General features: G+C 37.7%; 1 protein-coding gene across 1 annotated transcript in view; it reads left to right on the top strand.

Annotated features, from left to right (window-relative positions):
* Positions 1-26,569, top strand: part of LOC135210720 (flavin reductase (NADPH)-like) — a 66,656-nt gene that overhangs the window by 35,100 nt on the left and 4,987 nt on the right. Inside the window, exons 2-4 of the mRNA XM_064243516.1 lie at positions 15,379-15,543; positions 19,828-19,917; positions 20,594-20,725. Of these exons, the coding sequence (XP_064099586.1) occupies positions 15,379-15,543; positions 19,828-19,917; positions 20,594-20,725 (387 nt within the window). The remainder of the gene's footprint in view (positions 1-15,378; positions 15,544-19,827; positions 19,918-20,593; positions 20,726-26,569) is intronic.

Here is a 26,569-nt window from a genome sequence, read left to right as displayed (position 1 = left end):
TGAGATGGCTGATATGGTGTTTGCGTTCCACCTCGGTGGTCGCGGGTTCGATTCTCGGCCATTCCATTAAGGAGTGAGAGATGTTTATTTCTGGTGATAGAAGTTCACTCTCGACGTGGTTCGGAAGTCACGTAAAGCCGTTGGTCCCGTTGCTGAATAACCACTGGTTCCATGCAACGTAAAAGCACCATACAAACAAGTAAAGTGTTATTCGAGATGGCTGAGTCATGTGGAACGAATGGACAATGATTGTTTAGCGAAAAGAATAAGCATTTTGAAAGTGGTAAGAAGGAGGAAGAGAGGAGGACCTGGAAAGGGATGAATATCTAGAGAGAGAGAGAGACAGAGAGAGAGAGAGGGGGGTGGCAGGTGAACGCAAAATAGAAATGAATGACCCACGTGCGCAGAAGTTCAACATACTACTGGTGAGTCCTCTCTCAAGGGTATAAAGCGGCTAGTATTGAGAGGGTTAAAAAATATAAAGCGCCTCAGTGACGTGGTCGGTATGGTGTTAGCGTGCCACCTCGTTGGCCGCGAGTTCGATTCTCGGACATTCCACTTAGGGGTGAGAGATGTGTATTTCTGGTGATCGAAGTTCACTCTCGACGTGGTTCGGAAGTCGCGTAAAGCCGTTGGTCGCGTTGCTGAATAACTACTGGTTCCATGCAACGTAAAAACACCATACAAACAAACAAACAAAAATAATATATACTGATACACGTAAATTATATGTATTTATATTTGTGTTTTTGGAGCATTCAGTTTATAGATGACTTTGTTTAGATGATAAACATGTTTCCGCTGCATATCTTGAGATGCATTATTGTAGCTCTGTGACTCACGTGAAATATGGCGCGGTTTTGAACCTCCCGGATTAGTTAGATATTTTGGATATTTCCTAGATGGTGACCCACAAGGGTTTTCGAGGGTCGTTATCTAGGACTGATATTTACAGTCTTTTGTTTATGTTTTTACAGTCATACCCTACGGGTTATACTAAACATGCCGCAAAGGTTGATACATAACGGGTTAAAACCCTTGTTTGGCGCATGGGTGGGTGTGTCACTACCTAGGAAAGATCCGATATTTTTAGGTAAGGATGGGGGAAGAGTAGTGTTGTCATTTGATTTTTTTATGTATGTATTAAGTATAGTAGTTAACCATACATAGAGTATTAAGGTACATTAGTTTCCCACATAAAGTACTACCTACAATCAGAATTATGGACAAGGCAGACATTTAAATCAACACGCTTCAGACAAGATAATATTAGAACAGGCATCTTTTATCCAGATTCTTTAAGGTAACGAGCAAGTTGCCCGCCTGTACCTAGAGGGTGGTCGGGGGGGGGGGGGGGGGGGTTTCTGGAAGTCCGTATTTTCTGTGACTATCCTTTTCATTGAACTGTAGTACTTACAAAGTAATAAAAAGCAATCTTGTTTTTCTGGAAAGTCTTTTTATATATATATATAAATTTTGCTATTAAGCATTAACATCATTCTTTAGTAATAGGGAACACAAGAGTGATAATAGGAATATTTATACCATTTATAGAAGAAAAAGTCCAGTTTTGGGAACAAAGAAACACCCCCCACCCATAAAAAACTCTGGGTACGGGCCTGCTTTCACAGTAATCTGTTTTCTGCAGATACCTGTAACTTGTGTAACGTGTGTTTGATGTCTGTTCACTACTAAGAACAACCAGCTTTAACAGACAATTTTCAGTAGCCGCTGGAGGAATGTAAATGTTAAATAATTTCAACAACGTCTGTATACACTACACTGCCGTTTTGCTGTGGTCTGAATTGATTTAATTATAAAGGTATTTACTCCTCTTATTATTATTATTCTTGTTTTAATTCGATGTCGTGTGTTGCTTTCTTACATATTTTTCCCCTTCTTCCCTTCGCCCAGCTGTAACACACAACAGTCAACTAACAACCAGGTAAATGATTCATTTCGCAAGTCGAAAGACACTTTTGAGTTATAAAGGAGATGCTCCCATAACGTTTCTTCTTCCTCGCCCCAGGGATCGAACTCGGTTATGGTTTCTATAAGCGCGGTATACCTTTTGCAGCACGAGAGAAAGTGACGACATTCCTTTCATAAATGACTCTGATCTTTGCTTTCAAATAACGAAGGATGGAGAGCGTGTTGCTTTCAGACCACTTTATTGCCAGAGAGAGAGAGAGAGAGAGAGAGAGAGAGAGACTGAAGAGAGAGAGAGTGCCGGAGAAGATGAGAGAGAGAGAGAGAGAGAGAGAGAGAGAGAAAGAGACATGCAAGAGAAACTGCGAGAAAGTCGCTTGCGTTGTTGCTGAAACTTTTCTCGTGGAAAGAATGAGGCCGTGTGAATGTGTTCTGCGTCTTTTTATTTACTTTTGGATGACATTCTGAGATATTAGCAAAGTTTTTTTTATTATTATTATTATCTTATCCCGCGAAGCTGTTTTCTGGGTCGACTCTTTTCTGCGAGGTGCGAACATCAAGTCAAAACTTTGTTAAATAACGACAACATTTTTTCACTTTGAGTGCGGTGAGTTCTTGATGCTACAGCTCCCTCTAACCGCCCCCCTCCCCAGAGAAAAAAAAACTTACGTGAAAACACAGTAATGATTTCTTTTTAAAAAGTCGTAACATGTAATTCAGTCTCAAGGGAGCTGATATGATGAACCATGAATAATAAGTGATGGTACCTACTTGGATCGTTTATACTATGAAAGTGTCTTAGAGTCGTATTGAATGTACTGGACTCGCAAATCCATTGCGAGGTCAGAGTACCTCAGGCAAGTTCCGTTAAAACCCGAAACCTTTTATGTCTTTTGATCTACGTAGACTGTTAATTAAATACCCGACAGTTTGTTGACTTCAGTGGGCCATGGCCAGGGTGGAAAATGGTGAACTACCTCATTCAAATACGTGCTGAGTATTTGAACACTTTTTAGAAAACCTTTATTTAGAAAATTCGATTCATAATATATACTGTACACACACACACGCATATAATATATATATATATATATATTATATATATATATACTATATATATATATAATATTATATATATATATTATATTTATATATATATATATATATATAGTATATATATAAAAAAAAAATAAGCGAATACCACAGGGAAATGATAGTCAGAAATCCAAGCGCTTTCGTCTTTACTAAGACATTATCAAGGAACGAATGAAATACAGTTGGAGAGAAAGTTATCAGATAAACAACAAGATCAAGAATACCAGATGATGATTAATTGTCAGAAGGGTAAAAATTAGAGAGAAAATCCAGGATTATCGGATATCACACGGTCACAAACCTAAACATAGATTTAACCCTAACAGAAACTACAACGTATCGTATAGTCCAAAACATGTAAAAACTGAATATATTAATTTTTTGCTTATATTTATCTACAACTTTTTTCATAATGAAGGCATCAATTTTAAATAAACCAAGACTTAAATTTAGAACATTTCCATTATTTGACTTGAAGAAACAAGATTCAATGACATTCCTTTTAACTGTGTCATTGCATGGGATTAAGGCTCTTGCTTGACTTCAGTTAATAGGATGATCTAAATCTCTCATATGTACGAATAATGCATTTGATATTTGCCCAGTTCTCACAAAATATTGGTGGTTGTTTGAGACGTGAAAGAGATTTGCCGGTTTGTCCGTAATAGACTTTATCACACTTTTTGCAACGAATTTCATATATGCAGCGTGGAAGATCTTTAGGAGAATTTTTTATTACTCAACCCTTGACATTAATATTACTGAAATCATTTATGTTAAAAAGCTTTAAAATTCTAGGAATTTCTATAGAATGTTATGCTTACTAAATTCAAGTTTGTCATTAGTTTAAATACAATGTTTTTTAACTCTTTTTCCATGCCACTTCTACAAAAGTCCTTGGCTATTTAAGGTTCAAGGCAATATCATTAATAGTTTTAATCTCAGCGTTAATAAACTCTGGGCTACAGGCACGTAAAACCCTTAGGAACATCCCAAAAAAACAGAGAATTTAACATTTTAATGGTGATTCAATGAGTAGTAATGAACAAAAGAGGCAATGTTAGTTGATTTCTGAAAGACTGAAAAGGTGAGATTCTATCATTTCTATGGACAGTTACATCAAGAAAATTCAAATTACAATTTCTTTCTTCCTCTACAGTAAATTTTATAGTAGGGACTAAATTATTGAGATTATTAAGGAATTCTTGGAGATTTTCGTGAACTGGCCTAATACAGAAAATACCATCCACATACCTAAACCAAATAACTTTTTGGGGCAAAATTCTTGGTAAGAGTTTTGTCTCAAAAAATTCTATGTAAATATTGCTAAGGACAGGAGATAAGGGATTACCCATAGCCATGCCAAACTTTTGTAAAAAAAATTCCCCATTAAAACAAAATTTAATATCTTTAATACATAACCTTATTAGACTAATGAGGTATGCTACAGTTAAGGAAATATCATGACGTTCTAATTCATCCTCCAAAAATTCAAGTAAATCATCTACAGGCACTTTTGTAAATAAAGAGAACGTCAAAACTAACCATATTAAAATCAAAATTCAAATTTAAACTATTCATTTTGTATATAAAATCAACATTTATTTTTTACATTCGTGTAAGAAATGTTTTCTACCAAAGGTGTAAGAACTTTTACAAGCCATTTAGATAAATTATACGTAACTGAGCCCACTGAACGAATGATTGGTCTGATAGGGTTATTGATTTTGTGTGTCTTGATTAAACCATACATATAAGGTAGGGAGGCACATTGCGGGGTAAACTGTTTAATTAAATATATATATATATATATATATATATATATATATATATATATATATATATATATACATTAAGCACAGTTCATACACACTATATACATATATATATATATATATATATATATATATAATCCTAACGTCTACGTTTGTGTAGAAAGCTGGAGCATTACAAAACTTATCTTCAAAACAATCAAGTTAAGATGGTGGTGATGTATTCGGCCTTGGATTCCTTTTGTCTGTCTGCCTGTCACAAGCTATTTAATAAGTTTATTGAATGATTTCGGCCACATTTATCGAAGTTGTGGGCTATTTATTAGGGAAGAGTTCAGATGCAGATCCAGTTTTCGTTTCCAGTTAACGAGGTGTCTCCGGATTTTGTCAGTCGATTATTATGATATTTTCGTAAGGATTTTTTGCCATTATTTTTCTTCGAATTTTACATTGCAATATTAACGGTGTATTCGATCGTGTAATAATACATTTCCGTAATGTTGGTGGGGATTTCTCTGTGGGCGGCCTTCAGACTGTACGGAAAACCTTGAGGACACTTATGCACATTTTAAGAGATAGGTACGAAAAAGAATACTGCATTAGAAATTCAGTGCTCCACCTAAACCCGCATGACTGAACACAATAGAAGAGAGAGAGAGAGAGAGAGAGAGAGATGGAAGATTGTTACAAATCAATGGAAACGGAGGCAAAAGTTGCTGGCTGATCACCAATTAAACTGTGGAACGATGGCCGGGCATGTGTTACAAGGCCGTCTTATCAGAGACCCTCTTATTCAACCCTGCCAAGAAAATAAAGCGCCTTATATAGTCAAGTCAACCACTAGGGAAGACGTTACCAAAATGAAGCTCGTAATAGCTGACAAGAACAAAAGAAATTGGGGCTCTGAGATAGAAATTTTTTTTTTAATTATTTTCAAAGCTCAAGATACTCAGCATCTTGAGCTTTGCAATCGTTGGCAAAGAACAGAACCGGATACAGTGGGAATGCGGAAATATAAATCAAGTTTAAACTGTATCTTGGAGGCGATGAATCGAGTAAGTAACTAAAAGCCCTGTTAAGATATCCTCGCAAAATCCCATCGAATCAAGAGAGAACAGTTAGAAGAATACGTACTTATACCGTGGATAGGAAAGAAGAAAAGGAAAGGCTGAATCATCTGAAAGGGGCATAGTTGAAATAGGGTTATTATATGTTATGATACATATTATTACTATCATTATATTATTATCGATACAGAATTCCCTCTTCGGGAAATCATCATCTCCCCTTCCCGCCATTCATCTCAAGAACAAATCGATATCTGGAACGGAGTATTAGCGATGCTTAACTCTCTCCGGTGCTGAAAAGGAGAGAGAGAGAGAGAGAGAGAGTGGCCAATGAGCAGCCTAATACGTGTGCAGCTTTAATCTGTACCTAAGAGAAACGCAAATGTTTCTCGGTGTAAGTTTCCAGTAATACGCGTCGGAGCCTTACCGTTGTGGGCGTTAGTTCCAGTTACGCCACACTGATATGCCGGAGCATAAATTTGTAGATGTGGCCTGTGACGTCATGTTTACTATAAACAAGGGTTAATCGAAAACTAGAATTACACTGCATTGTGCACTATTCTTTTGTTGGATCACTAGGTGCTAATGTTTCCTATCATAAACTATAACCTAGACTAACTCAAGCACCTATCCCCATAGCTGGCGGCATTTGTCCGTATTACTTTGGCCAAAGCTAAAATCATGGGGAACATGAAAAAAAAAATGAGCCTGTCAACTGGTACCGTCACTAACAAAACAAGGAGTCAATCATGGGAAGGTATTTTGAGAAAGCCGCGCCTCCCATAATAATTTGCTAATTATGTAATAATATCCCGGCATAAATAAAAATTTCCGAAAGAATGACACGTCGAAATGACAGATCAGATTTCCTAAATGTCAGTCATAGTGGGAGCAAAGTGGTTGCACCGAAAGCGATGTTATTCAGAGGCAGCGATTGTTAAGGCGACGGTTGAATGCTGTATTTATTTATAACTGACCACTTTTAACATTTCTGTTAAATGAACAGAGAAATTAACCAACGAAACTCTAACTCAGCCAAAACTGGAAGGAATATTTTAAGGTTTTGCCAGCAATAAATAGCAACACGGGACTTTTACTTTTATATTTTTAGAATGAGAGAGCGAACAAGAGTTATTATAATGTTTTCTTCAATACAAATCAGACTCATAATATATCCCTTGTGTTAATCCAGTCCAACGTAAATGACACCCACTGTTTTGCAACTGCATTTTCTCCTTTAATATGAATAAACAAACTTGTCACGCGTGAGTTCAGGTCTAATAATGCTACCCAAAGCTGAGCAAAAACAATGTATTTGAAGAGTAAATTAAATGGCTCTTAAAGTCACAATGGCGCAGATATAGGCAGAATTTACTGAGACATTAAGTATTCTTCCTTTTTGTAATAAATTTCTCTACTTTTATGAAAGCAGTCATTTCCATTACCGTGTTAATAAAAACTCACTCACTATGGTTCTCTGGTCTTATTGTCACCCATTGTCGCTCCGGTCAGATATCTGACATAAATTTTTATGATGAGATTACCTGCTCAAGATGGTCACCCATTCAAATGCTGGCCAGTCCAATGCTCATGTCCCTAGCAAGTCGTCTCGGGATCTTCCCTGTTTAGCATACATTACTGATCACCTATTCTAGTACTGACCTGACCCAGTTTTGAGTAACTGAGCCCACAGGTAGACAAGCAGTTACTGGAGGTCACCCATCCAAGTGTTAACCAGACCTAAAGTTGCTTAAATAAGAAAAATATAAGAAGGAATTTATTACTGTCACATTGTTTTAGTTGCTCTGTGGCAATACTGGGAAGAAAGCGAACAGAAAGTTTTATCAGCTGATATGATGCAAAAGATCTTGGTTACATGAAGTCAGTGTGTGTGGAGATCTCGCCGCCAAACATATATATATATATATATATATATATATATATATATATATATATATATATATATATATATATATATATATAGATATGTAGTTATATATGTATATATATATATATTATATATATATGTATATATATATATGATATATATATATATATACGTATATATATATATATACGTATATATGATATATATTATTATATATATATATATACGTATATATATATATATATATATATATATATATATATATGAAAGAAGAAGCTGCCTGAAAACTCATGCATTTTGTTCCCCAAAGACTAAACCTTGTCTTACCAGACTTATGAGTTTGATCGAGAGAGTGAATCGTGAAGTAATTTGTACGGGAAGGCCATCACTGATTAGTCGCTAACCGCCAAGAAGTGAATAACCGCTTCAAGTTTGAAAATTAAGTGCTTCTTTGTTTAACTTTGGTCTGAAGATGGATGAAATCTGGGTTTAACCCCTGGGGGGGGGGAAGGGGGCGGGTAAAAAAGGCATATCCTCAAGGAATTGAGGATTGTGACTCGGCATAAACGGAAGCTATGATTAAATGTGTTATTTATTAAAATTCATTGCACTTTATTGTATGCGAAAGACGGCAGGTTGGAAATTAAAATGTTTCTTAGTTTAATCCTGATCTGGAAATGAAGGAAACCGAGTTTTAAGCCCAAAGTTAAGATCCACATCCAAGCGAATCGAATCGATTTAATTCATGAGGAATCAACACGATTCATGATTCGTCTTGATTTGCCACACTAATTTCAATGTAAACGTTCTCACCAAGCGAATCAAATTGATATCATTCATGAGAATCAACGCGATTCATGATTCGTCTTAATTCGCCGCACTAATTTCAATGTAACCGTTTACACCAAGCGAATGGAGTCAATTCAAATCATGACCATTCGCTTGGTGTTAACAGTTACATTGAAATTAGCGCGGCGAATCAAGACGAATCATAAATCGTGTTGATTCTTCATGAATCGAGTCATTTCAAATCATGTGCCGATTCGCTTGGTGTAAACGGTTACATTGAAATTAGTGTGGCGAATCAAGACGAATCCTGAATCGCGTTGATTCTTCATAAATTAAATCGATTCGTCTTGTTTGGTGTAGACGCAGCCTAAGGTAATTTAGGTTATATGAATCATTACTATAAAAAAGCTGATTAGGAACTGCATTGCTGAGTAGGTAAGGAAACTGAAGAGTCGTTTCCTTACTAATGCAGGAATTGTGATGTGGTGGCTCAGTACTTTTGTTTGTATGGAGTTTTTACGTTGCATGGAACCAGTGGTTATTCAGCAACAGGACCATCGGCTTTACGTGACTTCCGAACCACGTCGAGAGTGAACTTCTATCACCAGAAATACACATCTCTCACTCCTCAATGGAATGGCCGAGAATCGAACCCACGACCACCGAGGTGGGAAGGAAACACCATACCAACCACGCCACTAAGGCGCTGGCTCAGTACTGATTCAAGTAATGAATGAATGCAGAGGTGAATCAGCAGCGCCATCTTGCTGCGAAGGGGGAACTTGGGAAGAGTTACGGGCAGGGTCACCAATGACCTGAATTAGACTTTAATTCTAACCTTTTAAGGTGAAAATCAAGAGAAGTATTTCGTAAAAATAAGCAATACTCTAAAGACAAATGTATGAGATCAATGGAAAGCTAAATTATGTGAAATAAAAAAAAATTAACAGTTAAATCGAAGTAAATCTAATTTTTTAGATTTTCTATTGTGAAAAATAAGAATAGATAAGAAGGGAGAGGTGGATCAAATATGACTTCTTTTTTTTTCTTATCGGTTCCCATAGGGATAGGCTCTTGAAACCAGATAAGACAAATAAATAGATAAGGAAACTTTAATGGAAGTGAAGAAGAAAGCATAGGAGCCGCCGACAGCCAAACAGATCGAAAGGTAGTCGAGGCACAATGCTAGCCCGAATCATAGCTTCTAGGACCTTGTCTCGGACTATTTTAGGCCACAGAGATGCTCATATCTCTCAGAAAAAGAACAACAAGCTAGCCAGAGTCCAATTCACAGGTTAGCCAAATAGTAGTGCGGGATAGAAATGCATTCGGTCAAGTTTGGAATGAGAAAATCTTCGATGATATGAGAAGGGCTGTTAGGCGATATGAATATCTACTCCTGAATTAACTGATAATGAACGAGATGTCAATTTTTACATTATTATTATTATTATTATTATTTAGGTCGTCGTAGATGCTTACCATTCTCTCCTTTCAATTATGTTCGGTTCCTTTGAGTTTCCTAATGTCCTGTCCACACTAGCGGGCATGCCCGTCGGGCACTTCCAGCTGTTTATATATCCTCTCGCTTCTGAAGCAGTGATACCAGACAATCGCATCATTCTGGCTCCATACTTAGTCGGCCAGTATAGTGGAACGGGTTATGAGAGCAGTGTTTGCGTGTCAGGCAGTGTCCGCTAGTGTGGACACGGCCTTATACAGATTGGTGACCTAATGATTTCTCAAATCTTGCACAATGGCTTTACAGTCTCCGGTTTGAGTTTATTGTTTTATTTTGGGGCGTTATTTACTAAATTATTTACTTTTATAAGATTCTAATAATATATTCAATTTCATTTTCTGTTATTATGTATATGATATGTCAAAAACATTTCTAACTTTGCTGGACATACAAATTTATACATCTATTTATTTGCATTTTTTCCCTTTTTTGCGCATATAACCATCAGCTCTGTGAAAGTTTTCTTTATAAGGCCTTCCGGTTTGTTCTGCAAAGGATGTATACCCATTATGAGTAATGATAATGATAAAGCAACTCAGGATTACCTTGGACCTTTTTCACTCTACGTTAGTGTATTCGCTTATGTTATGGTAACTTTGATTACTTCAAGTTGCCACATTACATCACATAATGCATAAGGCAGACGCATTACCACCGCAGCCGATGGGCTAAGTCAAATTGTGTTGAGATGGTATATAGTCACAGACAACGAAAAGAAAATGAATAATCAAACTAGCATAGACACGGTTCTTGTGAATAAGAATTACAAGGCTGAAAATCATATTGGTAAGTTGCTTTCGAAAAATTAAATAAATAAAAAAAGGCACATGAATGCTTGACGGACAGATTTAAACAGACCTTTAACTGTAGCAGGAAGCGACCTGCTTTGATGAAACTCTGAGGTTTATCCTTGAATTGACAATTACGTAATTATCAAGGAATTCACGTGAATACCAGTGCTTTATGAAACCCGCAATTTAGAGAGGGCCCTTGGAGAGAATGATAACTCTATGAGAAGGTCTGAACATGCGCAATTTTTTAAAGGTATATATGTGGTATGGATGCATGTTTTATGAATTATACATACACAGATTATACATACAACTGATCAATACAAGTTAGAGAAGTGAGGTTATGTCTCGCCGAAATTTTAGACAACTGGTTCTTATCATTAACTAAAGGCGTTCGTTTTTAAGCGAGGATTCGTACTATTGCGAAATTAGAACCACCCTTTTTTATTTTTCTTAGAATGAAGCGACGTGTGAGTTCTTCATGTCGTTTTAGTTCGGTCAATAAATCAACCAGTAGTAAGAGAAAGTGACTGCAGGTTTTAGCTCAGAAAGTTGGCGTCTCTTGCCAGCTGTGACTTGCAGTTGTTGTATGTATTGATTACAAATAAACCTGTTTTATTGTAGAAATCTTTAAAGTATTATCGTAGAATACCACTTCATTCATTTGTTACGATACAGTTTTATTTAATAATAATAAATGTTGATATGAGTTATCATTATTTTTCGGGGGTTGTGTCTTTGATTTCCTTCTGTATTCTGCTTGAATCATGCAAATCATAGTCTTGTTTATTTGATTTGATTTATATCAAGATGTGTCACCACTACTTCCTTTAATCATTGTACTCACGAAGCCCCGTTTGTATATGCCTCCCATTTGTAGCTACTGGATATAAAAATTACGAACATGAGGCTTTTATTTTTTTTCTGATTTTATTAGACTGGTATTACAGATACGAAGGAGTGCCCGAACAAATAAATAGTCGGGAACTCGGCACTCTAAAACCTACTTTATAAATCAGATAGAAGAATGCGGTAAACTCAAAGCGCATTTCTTTCAATAACGAGATCATTAAATACGTCCTTGAATTCTATACGTGGCGTTTATGACGAGTGGTGTGTCAAAAAGACGTAAACCCGGACTCGTGTTAGTTAACTTTAGTCGTTTTCTACCAGAATGTCTGAATTAATTTGATTTTTGTGTCTCGTTACGTTTATGAAAGTCACCTTTGCAAAAAGAGCCGGTTCATCTGTAACAAAACAAGACTTGACATTATTTCTTTGCCGAAGAATTTAACTCTAATTAACGTCAATGGATAGAACACACCTGACAGTGTTCGTAATCTCCCAGGTGTTCTCGCAGGCTAGTCTGAGCTGATCAAGTCCTTGAAAACACGACCAGGTAATCATGGCAGTGTTTTCGTCTGCTTTCACATGACCTGTTCGTTGATGAACTACCAAAAATCATCTAGTTTGACAATAATGTTCTTTGGGAAGAAATCTGGAAATAGCATTTAATACATTTGTTTCAGCTTCTTATCCTACGTCTTATCTGGTTTTTGTTTTTAACAACCACCAAGAGTTTAGAAAAGGGATTGGCAATATCTTCTCTTCCTCCTCCTCCTCCTCCTCCTCCTCCTCCTCCTCCTCCTCCTCCTCCTTTCTTTCTTTCAGGGCCCGCTTTGTTGAAAATATTTGGTTGTCCGTCCTTTGCATCCGTGTTTAAGGATTTGAAGTTGTGAGCCTGTAATCATCACGGTGGCAAGAAGTAAGGTCAATGGTTTGTATCTGTAAACAGAGCATAAATGAAGGCCATTGTTTTGCATGCAAAGCATTTATGACTAGGAAACAATTGGGAGCCACTGACTTTGCTCGTAGTCGCATAAGGGATGTCATTAAAAAGATAGCTCATAGACAATGCATGGCAGTTATAACGGGACCATGAAGGAGGTCTTTAATCAAGTTTGGACCTCGATTGGAGGCAAACCTTATAAGGCGAGGGTATGGAGATTAAAAAAAAGGGGGGTGGGAGGATCACCGTTGTTTGCTATTAGTTAGTCGTCACAGTGTTTAACGTACAGCGAGGTCAAGGGCGCGTATCGAAAACGAGGGGACGAAGGGTATAACGAGGTCACGGTCAATAACGAAATTTCCGAGATCCGTTTTCTGATGAATCTCATCCTCGAGTTCTATCAACTTCTAAAGTAGCCACAGTGTAATTCGGATTGGTTTTAATTTTGAGAATATTGCATTATTATTTTAATTTTGCTGCTGCAGCTTTTGCCACAGCACGTTTTACAGAATTATTCTCGGTTGCCCAAACTCCACACGATTTCTGGATATCAGGGTATCATTTAATAAAGCGGTATAATACGGAAGGCCTTCCAAATCATAGTGGGGGAGTCATGAACATATTTGAGAGAGAGAGAGAGAGAGTAGTAAAGTTTGACTTGACGCGTGATGTGTGTGTGCGCGTATCACACACACACACACACACACACACAGAGGGTGGGAGAGAGAGTGTGTTTGTTGAAAAGTTGCGAAGTCTGGGTGAAGTGGCTGTAGGGTTTTGGGAAATGAAAGGAAATAGTTACTCAGCAGAGCAGCACGAAGATGTATACCTGAATTCCTAAGCTAATCTAAAAGTAAGTCATATACAAGAAGTATTCGACACGCTTCTCTCTCTCTCTCTCTCTCTCTCCTCTCTCTCTCTCTCTTCGTCTCTCTCTCACACACACACACACACACACACAGACCAACTCGTACTTAAAATTAAACTTTTCTCGTAGGCTGTTAGTGAAACACGTTTACTCTCTTAACTTTTAAACTAATTTACATTCAGGATTAGATTGCTTTCCTGAGAGACTATAGATCAAGCAAAGCAGCACGTCATTTCTCTCTCTCTCTCTCTCTCTCTCTCTCTCTCTCTCTCTCTCTCTCTTCGATGGTTAAGGTATCAGCATCGTCTACGTAGAGTCTAAAGAAGTTCTGTAACTGTATAGGCTGTTAATGACGCAGAAGAACTACCGTATCTCTTCGACCTTGATTGTGTCTATTAGAATTGATTAAGACGAAGCTCTCGTACCTCCTGGATGTACCCTCGACTCCTTCCTCATTCTCATCACCGTGAATTCATTTTTATTCTCCTCCCAGGTAAATTATTTATTTATTTATTTATTTTATTTTATTATTTATTAATTTTTTTGCGGAGATATTTTGGATGTCTCGTGACAATTTTTGAGGAATGGTGGATCCTCTTTGTTGATAAAGGGTAAATAATGAATTTTGGGCAGAAATGGAATACCTTACGGCTGCTCATACGAGTAAAACCCGTACCGGTAAAAGGCCAACTGTACTTAGCAGCTACAACAATAAAAACTATAGGAAAATGTTGCTGAATTTCTTTAAAACCTAAGAAAGCGTTACGGAATTTGGTTAAGAAAAATATCAGTAAATGTTAATGACATTCACTACGTAGTAGATTTTCTCTGTAACAGCTTTTAAGATTAAAATATGATGGCTTTGTTAGCCGAATAATCAATTAGTAGATTATCAAAGAGCACTCATTTTTCCAGGGCAGCCAATAAGGAAACAACATGTGAAAATGCTGTCGATACATTCCGCGTGTTCAGTAGTTCTTGATTCATAATTTTGCTGATTGACGACAATGAAGTTTGTTACCATAAACATCGTTTTCAGATCGTCATCATTATCAAGCCAATAACGTTTTTGTATTAAGATTTGCCTACATCAAGTTTGGGGTTGAAAGGAATCTTTTCGCTTGATGCTGCTTGTATTTCTGGAACACAGACTGTAATACATTCCGCATTATACTGTCCTTTGGTAAGTAAAGCAGATATTCATCATATCACAATGGGTCATAATTCAAAGAGAATTATGATCCATTTTTTGTCCTGTTTGCGAAGCGACCACTGAAGAATTTACGAAATAAAAGGCGAGGCTTTTTCCACAGGATGGACCTGTCAGTGGAGGCTGTCTTGCTAGCAGAGTGCTTGACGACGTGGAAAATAATGTTGGAAATAATAAATGGGATTATGACTCTCCTGGTAAATCGGTGGGCGTTTCAGATAAACTTGATTATCAAAGCCACATGATAAGTCGTTCATTGTGATGTACGTACAGTGATGCGTTACAACCAGAGCCATACCCAATATACTGGATGTTATGAAATATTTGGTTGTGTCTATTTTCATTTACATGTGATATGACGTCATGACAGTGTTGCGTAGTCATTCATTCGAAATTTTATCTTTGTTTCATTCAAGAATGGAAAAAGATAAGGACGGTACGAAAAATATACCCAAATCTATATCATCTTAAGGGAAATTCAGTCATTTTTATCATTATTTACAAAGTATGAAGAGACTACATTACAGCTATTTCGTCTTAGTTGATTATGCAACCAAGCTTGTTTAATTATATATGCCCGTCAAATGTTGACATGAATACTAAAATACCCCACAGTTTAGACAAAATATAAACACCATTTTACTTTCTTTCTTTGCAGGTTATGACGTCACCGCTTTTGTCCGTGACCCGTCCAAATTACCGGAAGAACTGGCGTCGCAGGTCACTGTGAAGATCGGCGACGTGTTGAATGCATCTCAGGTCGACGACGCCGTTCAAGGTCAAGATGGCGTCGTCATCGCCCTGGGAACCAGAAATGACCTCAGTAAGGATGGCTATTTACTACTGCTACGATTTCTTTTATACTTCTATTGTTGGTTTGGTAGAGTGGGCCAGTGTCCAGAGGTCCACGACATGCCTTTGATGTTCAATACGCCACGTGCTGGCTCGAAGTTGGCTTGATCTTAACTAACCACCCAACCATCTATATTTTATAGAGAGGGTATAAATGCCGAGTTTGTAGAGAGAGAGAGAGAGAGAGAGAGAGAGAGAGAGAGAGAGAGAGAGAGAGGATGGTGTTATCACTTGAATAACAATAAAATTTGACTTTCAAACTTCTTTCAACATTAAGGGTTAAACTTGAGAGGGAACCAAAGAGAAAGGTTGCTTTGGCACATGCATTGGAATGCTTTTCAGTGTTACATAATGGCTACGTATCAGCCAGAGAGAGAGAGAGAGAGAGAGAGAGAGAGAGAGAGAGAGAGAGAGAGAGAGAGAGAGAGAGAGAGACTCTTCATGCAATGTATTCTAGACGTGCAGGAGTTTCATGTCTTGAAACTAGTAATTTGACGTCTTGGTTTTTCCTGATTTTTATTATTGATTTTTTTTTATTTGAAGTTATAACACTTCGCCTTACTTCTGTGCCAATTCAGCGTTGTCTTAGTTTTATTGACGTTGGAACGATCCCATGTTTATGATATTAATTGTCTGAGATTTGAATTATATTTATTGAATTGTAAAGCCAAAGATGGCGTTCTCTGATAGAAACTGAAAGTGAATGAAAATGGTTTGTGTTAATCAATCGGAGAGAGACGCAAAGATGGATAAAATAAAACTGAATGCGTGTAAAATATTGATGCTTAGTGGGAACAGGAGGAGGAACAACTGAAAACGCGAACAATCACGTGATAACTTTTGTAAATACCGAATGGGAGAAAACGACGCAAAAAGAAAGAAAAAAATATATGTATGTATTATATTAACTGAAGATGCGAAAAACACACTCGCTATTACATACGTACGCACAAACAAACAAGCATTATACCGCAAAATGAATGACAGTGACGCAAAGAGAAAAGAAAAGAAAAAGGAAAGTAAAATAAATACAAGCAAATACAGAGGCAGAGCCTACCTCCCTCTGCAAAGGTCGCTTGGAACCCGAGACGGTTTCACGATTAGTGAGATAAAAGATCTATCGAACTTTGAATCTCTCTCTCTCTCTCTCTCTCTCTCTCTCTCTCTCTCTCTCTCTCTCTCCTATGAAAAGGAATTGGGACTCGTCAATCGGCCTCTGAAATGTCAGAGTATTGAATGTCGCCGCCGCTGACTCATATATCAAGTTATATTTACGTGCTTGTGTTTGTTTGCGTGCGTGCGAATGTGGGTGTGTGCTTGGTGCTTTCGGGTTTCGGATTGTTTGTGCATTGTTCTCGGTATCATTGTTGCTGTTGTTGGCACCGAAGTTATTGTTATTCGGGCTTTTGTTAGCATTATTTTGCTTTGCTACTTTCATCTCTGTCGTTGCTTGGGGTAGTGGCATAGCTCTTGCTATTATTATTATTATTATTATTATTATTATTATTATTATTATTATTATTATTATTATTATTATTATTATTAAGATCGTATTCAACTTTGCCAGCCATGCCCACGAAAAAGAGACTTGTATATGATTGCCATTAATGCCAGCACAACATCACTTTCATCGTCAGGAATGAATACGGCAATAAAGAGTTACCGAAAAAAACTAAGAAAACAACCAAAGTCTGTAAAAGAAAGCGACCGGTTCGTCAAAGTAATTGGATGATTGAATGATGACGCTAGTACTTTCTCTCCCCCGTCTTTTTTTAAGGTAAATGACCTTCATACTCTATTCTGTTCCTTTTTTTTTTTTTATTCAAGTCTAACGGTTTCGTCTCTCTCGGGGGATATTTAAAAAGATCCTTATGCTGGTACCTTCTGATGTCATTTTGGGGGAGAATGTTAGAATATCTACCCTTGAAATGCCTCGTGGTAATATTTGGAAAGTTGAAAGTTGGTAGAATTTGCCGACTCGCTTCAGCTGAGAAATAGCCCACTTATACTTTAGTGTCACAGACAGGATCACAATTCAAATACAGGCTTTATATTTGCTATTCTAAACCTTGAGAAATAAAGATATTGCCTCTCTATATTTCAGCCACAAAAAGAAGCTTTGTCATATATGTTTTCAAGTAAACTATTCTACATTTCAAGAAGGAGCTTTCGCCACTCATATCTCAGAATTCAATAGAGATATCTGTGTAATCACCATGGCGCGCACGTATTGATAACATGACATCGTTCTGCCGTTTAAAAGTCCATGTCTTATAACTGTACTTGAATCTAAGCCTAAGGAGCACACTGATAGAATGAAAAAAAACAAGGCGTGATCCGACCTCCAGCGTACTACCAGGTGCACGTGCTAGAATCTACGGTTAAATAGAGCATTGTTTCACCAAAGAAAATTAAAATAAATACGCTATATTTGATGAGAAATAATTTTTCTGTACTGTTTAACATGCACATTATTTAGTGTTTTACATTTTCATTCTAATAAATAAATTATAAATATACTATCCAAAAATACCTGTATCTTTAACTCAACCCGAAACACCTTTTTCAGACCTTTTTAGGCTTTTCCATGGGGATTTCCAACCCGCCCAACATAAACAACAGCAACAACAAGAACAAGAACAGCAACAACAAAGTAGTTTGTATGCTTACTCCCCTAGTAAGCGATATAATGCCCATAGGATGACGGGCCAGTCAATTTTGAATTTCGATGTTAACTAAGCATGTCATATAGAGACTTAGCCGCTCTGGATGCTTCGTTTTGGGAGATCATATAATTCACTCATTTATAACTGATAATAAAGTGTAGAGATGAAGATGGAGAGAAGTACGCGTGAAGTATTCAGATGAGGAGAACGTAGGAATGTTGCTTGTGGCTACCGGCAAAATCTGAGATAACGGATTCCTTTTTTTTCTTTCTTTCTTTCTTTCTTTTTTCTTTTTTATGAGGCGGTATTTGGATTTCCTTGGGAGCTTAAGAACCATCTTCTTTTCTTATATTTTGTCAGCCTTTTCCTTTGAAAGAGATTGCCTTTTATATATATATATATATATATATATATATATATATATGTATATATATATATACGTATATATATATATATATATCGTATATATATATATATATATATATATATATAATATATATTATATATATATATATATCATATAGATATATATATATAATATTATACACACGTATATTTTATATATATTATATATATATATATATATGTGTGTATATTTATGTATATATATATATATATATATATATATATATATATATATATATATATATTTAGTCTACTCTGTTTTCATGTGAAAGGAGGTATATACACTTTTGTCAAGTGTTGATTTTTTTTTTTTAGCAAATAAGGAATTGACGCACTGAGCGTGCAAAATACGATGATAATAATGATATTGCTTGCCAGTCTAAGCAATACTGAAAAATCAACAATAAGGAGACTTGAGAAAGTCCTGTATAAAATTTACGCAGCTGAATCAGCCATTGTTTTCAACAGAAGGTGTTTAAAGGAAGGTCTACTTTCCAACAACAACAACAAAAGTAATAATAATAATAATAATAATGTGTCAGCACTATTCTCAGCTCTTTCGTCAACTCATCATTTTCTTGTTTTCCTCTGCACCGGCCACTGTTGATTCAATTTAATACATTCGTACTTCAGCCGAACGTTTGGTTCTGTCCCATCCCATTTAAACAACACCAGAGATGCAGTATCTGATGTCAGGTGATTATAAAAGGTTAAGTTGTGTACTTCACAGTTTGCAGGACTCTGCTCGCTAGAGGACGATACCTCGAGTCATCTCCGGGGTCAGGTAAAAAAAAATTAGTCAAAGCTTGAGAAATAAATTCTTATGTGTAAGGACGTTCTTAATCGTAATCCCCCTTTCAACTTGCTTTTCAACCTTGGCTTGTAAACAACAACGAAAATAAACAAAAATCATAATAAGTCTTGCACTGTGGGGATTATTTGGAGTTCTTTAAAGCGCCCCTTCGGCCCCTAGCTGCGACTCCTTTCATTCCTTTTAATGTATCTTAACCCCATATTACTTTCCACCTTCTCTTAACAGTTGTTTCATAGTGCATCTACGAAGATTTCCTCCTGTTACACCTTTCAGACCATTTAACTCTCAATGTCCCTTTCAACGCAGAATGACCTCACAGGCCCCAGTGCTTGGTCTTTGGCCTGAATTTTACATGACTGATATTTCGCAGGTCCCACAACTATGATGTCTGAGGGGACGAAAAATGTTCTCGCCGCCATGGACGCCCACGGGGTCAGAAGAGCCTCTGCTTGCATGTCCGGTAAGACTTGTTATGATTGTTTGACCATTTGAACTGTGAAAAGACATTGGAGATCTCTGGAAGAATACGAAATTGGTGCTTTTCCACGTGAAGTGCAAAGTACCGTCCTTATTATTATTAAGAGAAACGATCCCTTAAGGAAAAGTAAGCTTATATGAGATTGATAAGTGTCCATGTTAAAAAAAAAAAAAAAAAAAAAAAAAAAAGACCTGATCATGAATTCAGTCCTATGTAAGAAAGGAAGATCAAAGAATATTCTGATATGAAATCCAAACCACCTTTCATCCCTTTTCAAATAATAAAACATTAATCCTACTCGCCATTTGATTACAAAAATATCTATTGTAAAAGTAGTCTTTTATCCATATTCTAAAAAAAATCGCTGCCCATTATTTTGATGGAACTAGTTCCTTCAATATATGAAGTAAAAATAACCCATTTTCCACATAGAGAAAAGAACATTATGCATAAATAAAAAGAAAGAGCTCTTATTGCTTGTTCTAAAATGGTGTAAAATTATGTACGTTTAAAGACGTGGCAAACTAAAAATTTTATCACGTAAATGCACAAAAATGATAGACATGATAACATGAACTACGGAAGAATAAAAATAGATTAAAAATAAGAATACGAATGCTATAATAATCTCTGTACATGACGTTTTTTTTTTTTTCAGCATTCAACTTCTGGGAGCGTTCCAAAGTTCCAGAGCGTTTTCTCGAAATCTTGGCTGACCACGAAAGGATGATCGAGGCCTTGAAAGCGAGTAACGTCGAGTGGATTGGTGTGTTGCCTCCTCACATCACAGGTAAAATTAACTTTTGAGCCTCTTATATCACAGGTGAAATTAACTTCTGAGCCTCTTATATCACAGGTAAAATTAACTTTTAAGCCTTCTCTCACAGGTATACTTTGAGCCTTTTCCTCTTATCACAGGTAAAATTAACTTTTAAGCCTTCTCTCACAGGTGAAATTAACTTTTAAGCCTTCTCTCACAGGTGAAATTAACTTTTGAGCCTCTTATATCACAGGTGAAATTAACTTTTGAGCCTCCTCATATCATAGGTGAAATTAACTTCTGAGCATAGCTGTGGTGAAAAGATGTTTGATGAAGTTTTTTACTGCTTAATTTGACTTATTGTGTGGGTGATTGTTTTAAGCAGTGGGTTGAGAGTTATGTATAAGCTTAATATTTTCATATTTGCTGACCAGCTCCCTTTATTTTGGTGAAGACCAGAACCAGTAAAAACTAAGTTCAGTTCTAGATTGACCATACTGGAAAAATGACGTAGCATAATAATTTACAGTTACTTCATGACCATACCTTTAGCTTTAGATGACGTATATATCCTTGAAATGATAAACCTTTCGTAGAAAGCTGTGAATATTTACGCGTTTAGTTCCTTAAGAGACCTGAAGTATATATTATTTTCTTGGAGTAATTCCACTGATCTGGTGTCACATGATACAGGGATATGCTGTTTGCCTTGCATCAGCACAGACTTTCTTCTCCTTCTTCTTCTTCTTCTTCTTCTTCTTCTTCTTCTTCTTCTTCTTCTTCTTCTTTTTATGAGCAAGCCCTATTAAGGTATCGGTACCCGTTTCAATGACGTGTAGGGTAATCTCGAATTTGTTATGACAAGTTAAAGGGTTGGATATAAGTTCAACGTGTGACTTCAAAGATTGACAGAAAAATAGTAACATAGAAATTTATGCTTAGCTCACGAGAAGAACGAAAGAGACACCTCAGAAAAAGGGGGGTTGACTTGTTGGTTTAGAGAGAGAGAGAGAGAGAGAGAGAGAGAGAGAGAGAGAGAGAGAGAGAGAGAGAGAGAGAGAGAGAACCCACGTTCTGATACTTTAAGCAGCCCGGCTCAAGAACCCTCGCAATATAGAAAAGATAAAATAAATGATTCTGTAAGGGAGTCTTTCATAATTCAGCTGATCACGGGCGAAGAAGCAACGATGGCACGGCAGCGCCTCCCAATCACTCCATTAAATCCCGCTAACTTGTTCGAAAGGCGGAAGTCGCCGAACATCGTCGGCATGGAAGAGGCCCAGCTGCCGCGGCTATATAACAGCATCAGCCGAGAGTTAGTCAGCCACGCAAATTGCCATTATTCATGCTCTCATTCCTCTCATAACTGCATCAATCTCAACTGACAGGCGATCCCAACTTTGCCAGACTCCCTCTCCCTCTCGAATCTCTATTTTCTAGTCATTTTGCGTTCGAAGGTGATAACACTGGATCACGCACGGAAGTAAATGAAATTGTGTTCGAGGAATATTAATAACTCCAACTAGGTTAAGCCTATCGGGAACAAGTGTTTGTGTACGAAAATCTTGGAAACGGAATTTTAACTTTTGTATTGCTGATAAATCTGTATTATTATTATTATTATTATTTTTTTTTTTTTTTTTTTTGCTCTATCACAGTCCTCCAATTCGACTGGGTGGTATTTATAGTGTGGGGTTCCGGGTTGCATCCTGCCCCCTTAGGAGTCCATCACTCTTCTTACTATGTGTGCCGTTTCTAGGATCACACTCTTCTGCATGAGTCCTGGAGCTACTTCAGCCTCTAGTTTTTCTATATTCCTTTTCAGGGATCTTGGGATCGTGCCTAGTGCTTCTATGATTATGGGTACGATTTCCACTGGCATATCCCATATCCTTCTTATTTCTATTTTCAGATCTTGATACTTATCCATTTTTCCCTCTCTTTCTCTTCAACTCTGGTGTCCCATGGTATTGCGACATCAATGAGTGATACTTTCTTCTTGATTTTGTCAATCAACGTTACGTCTGGTCTGTTTGCACGTATCACGCTATCTGTTCTGATACCATAGTCCCAGAGGATCTTTGCCTGATCGTTTTCTATCTCTCCAGGTTGGTGCTCGTACCACTTATTACTGCAAGGTAGCTAGTGTTTCTTGCACAGGCTCCAGTGGAGGGCTTTTGCCACTGAATCATGCCTCTTTTTGTACTGGTTCTGTGCAAGTGCCGGACATTCGCTTGCTATGTGGTTTATGGTTTCATTTTTCGTATTGCACTTCCTACATATGGGAGAGATGTTATTTCCATCTATCGTTTTTTGGATATATCTGGTTCTTAGGGCCTGATCTTGTGCCGCTATCATTCCTTCAGTTTCCTTCTTTAGCTCTCCCCTCTGTAACCATTGCCATGTGTCATCGCTGGCCAGTTCTTTAGTCTGTCTCATGTATTGTCCGTGCATTGGTTTGTTGTGCCATTCCTCTGTTCTGTTTGTCATTCTCCTGTCTCTGTATATTTCTGGGTCTTCGTCTGCTTTTATCGGTCCTTCTTCCCATACACTCTTGAGCCACTCGTCCTCACTGGTTTTCAGATATTGCCCTAGTGCTCTGTTCTCGATGTTGACGCAGTCTTCTATGCTTAGTAGTCCTCTCCCTCCTTCCTTTCGTGTTATGTATAGTCTGTCCTTATTTGCTCTTGGATGTAGTGCTTTGTGTATTGTCATATGTTTCCTAGTTTTCTGGTCTATGTTGCGGAGTCCTGCCTTCGTCCATTCCACTATTCCTGCACTATATCTGATTACTGGCACTGACCATGTGTTTATGGCTTTTATCATATTTCCGGCGTTGAGTTTTGACTTGAGTATCGCCATGAGTCTCTGCATATATTCTTTCCTGACTGTGTTTTATATCCCCTCCTTCCATTATCCCCAAGTATTTGTATCCAGTCTCATCTATGTGTTTGATGTTGCTCCCATCTGGTAGCTTTATCCCTTCAGTTCTTGTTACTTCGCCATTCTGTATGTTGACTAAGGCGCATTTTTCTATTCCAAACTCCATCCTGATGTCCCCAGATACAATCCTTACAGTCTGGATTAGGGTATCTATTTCCTTGATGCTCTTACCATACAGCTTGATGTCGTCCATGAACATCAGATGGTTAATTCTGTTGCCTCTTCTCTTGAGTTGGTACCTAGCATCCATCTTCTGCAGTACTTTTGTCATGGGAATCATGGGTACTATGAAGAGTAGTGGGGACAGTGAGTCGCCCTGAAAGATCCCTCTCCTGATATTAACCTCTGCTAGTCTTATTCCAGAGCTTGTAAGTATTGTATTCCAGTTGCGCATTGTATTTCTGAGGAAGCTGATGGTGTTTTCCTCTGCCCCATATATTTTCAGGCATTCTATTAGCCATGTGTGTGGTATCATGTCGAAGGCTTTCTTATAGTCTATCCATGCCATGCTTAGGTTGGTTTTCCTTCTCTTACTGTTCTTCATTACCATTTTGTCTATCAGGAGCTGGCCTTTTGTGCCCCTACACTTCCTTCTGCGGCCTTTCTGTTGGTGGGGGATGGTGTTTGTATCCTCTAGGTAGTTGTATAGCCTTTCGCTGATGATACCTGTTAGTAACTTTCACATTATTGGTAGGCAGGTGATAGGCCTGTAGTTACTGGCTATATTTCCCTTACTCTTGTCTTTTTGGACTAAGGATGTTCTTCCTGTGGTCATCCATTTGGGCGCATGGTGATTTGTGATACAATGCTGGAGTTGTTCTGCTATTCTTGGGTGTAGGGCCTTGAAGTTTTTGAGCCAGTATCCATGGACTTCATCGGGACCTGGGCTTTCCAGTTGGGCATTTTCTTTAGTTGGTGTCTGATTGTGTCTGTCGTGATGTCAGTGAATCTTTGTTTTATTCTCCCTGTTTCTTCTGCCTTGACTTCCTGGAGCCATGTTGTATGTTTGTTGTGTGATACCGGATTGCTCCATATGTTTTCCCAGAGTCTCTTACTTGGTTCAGCTTCAGGAATTTCTTGGTGGTTCTCTTCCCCTCTTAGTTGGCTGTATAGTCTTTTGTGGTTGGTTCCGAATAGTTTGTTCTGTTGATATCCCTTATTCCTGTTCATGTATCGTTGGATCTTATATGCTTTGGCCTTAAGCCTCTGTTTTACATCCTCTATTGTGTTGTTTAGTCCCCTCTCCTGTACTTTGTATTTCTCGTTCAGTTCCTCCCTTGTTTTCTTGCTTCTTGGCCTTTTTTCTGCCATCTCTTTCAGTTTACTCAAGTCAGATCTCATCACCATGATTTGCTTTTCCAGGCGCCTTTTCCAAGGCGGTTGGTGTTTTGGTTTCTGTTGGGTTGGTTGTGCTGGTGGTGTAGGTGTTCGTGTCCCCATCAGTTCTGCTACTAATCTTGCTCCTGCATATGTCAAGTTATTTGTTTCTGTGATATTGGTGGTGTGTATTAGTCTCATTATTTCATTGACCTCACTTGTTTTCTCCCTGCCTGTTACTTCGTCGGTGTTTCTTCGTGTGTCGTTGTTTGATACCTCATCATCCCTGTCGTCTTCTGTGGCATCGTCTCTCAGTTCGTCTTCTTGTAATTCGTTGCCGTGTGTCATTTCCCTTTCGAGTCCCTCTCTTTCTGTTGGGGAGAGCCAGTTCTTTTTATTTATGTTCCTTACTTGGTCTGCCAGCCTCTGCTCTGTTTGGGGGGTGTTATTCCTCTCATACCAGACGTTGACCAACCTTCTTCTATATCCTCTCTCCATCGGGTTGCTTCTGATGTAGCATCTCCATATTTCCTTATTTTCTTCTCTCGTCCATTTCTTCCTCTGGTTTGCTTCTGTTGCTCCAGTCTCTGGTTGTTGGTTATTGTCGTTGTGGTGGTCAGTTGCTGGATGACGACCTCCAAGTACCTGACCGTCTTCCCCTTCAACTGGGCTGAATACCTGGCTGCCGGACGAAGCTCCTCTGTTGCCAGAGGTTCCATTTACGTCGTTGTCGTTTAATTCTTCATTTCTTTCCATCATTGCTGAGTTTTGCTATTTAACCCATAGCTGGACCCTACCCCATCAGGAATAGGTACTCATTTACAGCTGAGTAGACTTAGGAAATTATGGTAAAGATTTTTTCCCATGGAATCAACGCCGAGGAGAGCGGTCACCCATCCAACGACTGACCAGCCCCAATGTTGCTTAACCAGTTAATTGACGACCTAACCCACTCTGCCACGGTGCCTTAACAGTAGTGGCCATGGAGAAGAAACGTAGCAATCGTTATTATATCCACATTCGTCTTGTAGTTCTGAACTAAGAATGAACTCCTCAGTTGAAAACTTGCACAGTATTAGCCGCTCCATTAATATTATTAATTATTAATATTATTATTATTTCACACTAAGAAGGATGACCTAGTTTGGTTTTCATTTGTTTGTTTGTTTTTTGTTTTTGTTTATGAGCAGGCATACGTACTAGATTAAGTCCAATATTCTAAGAAAACTTTAGGAAAAGATGCGCACTCCGATTGACGACAAGGGGTTCAATTTTAGGAGAAACGGAAATGTTTTCCATTACTTTCCAACCGTGACGATCATCAGTGTATTAAAATGTCCATATGAATGTGGTATTAGCTACTAAGAAATTGTTGAAAATAATAAAACTAGCTTTAAACATCTCTTAAATCCTCTTTATGCCTTTTATATAGCTTTTTGTGTAGTTTTACTTCAAATGATATCCAAAAATATCTGTATAATATTGATCTCAGTCGGTGAAATGAATACCATACCATACGTGGCAGAGTAACTCGTTGTAATTTAACCAAAGAACTGACAGGTACAAGGTCATAGTGGCCTTTGCAATATAAGGACAACACACACACACACACAC

This window comes from Macrobrachium nipponense, chromosome 4 (genome assembly GCF_015104395.2).
Source record: "Macrobrachium nipponense isolate FS-2020 chromosome 4, ASM1510439v2, whole genome shotgun sequence".
In the NCBI taxonomy this organism is placed as follows: Eukaryota; Metazoa; Arthropoda; class Malacostraca; order Decapoda; family Palaemonidae; genus Macrobrachium; species Macrobrachium nipponense.
Note: the sequence above shows the minus strand (reverse complement) of the source record. Positions and strands in the feature narration are given on the sequence as shown.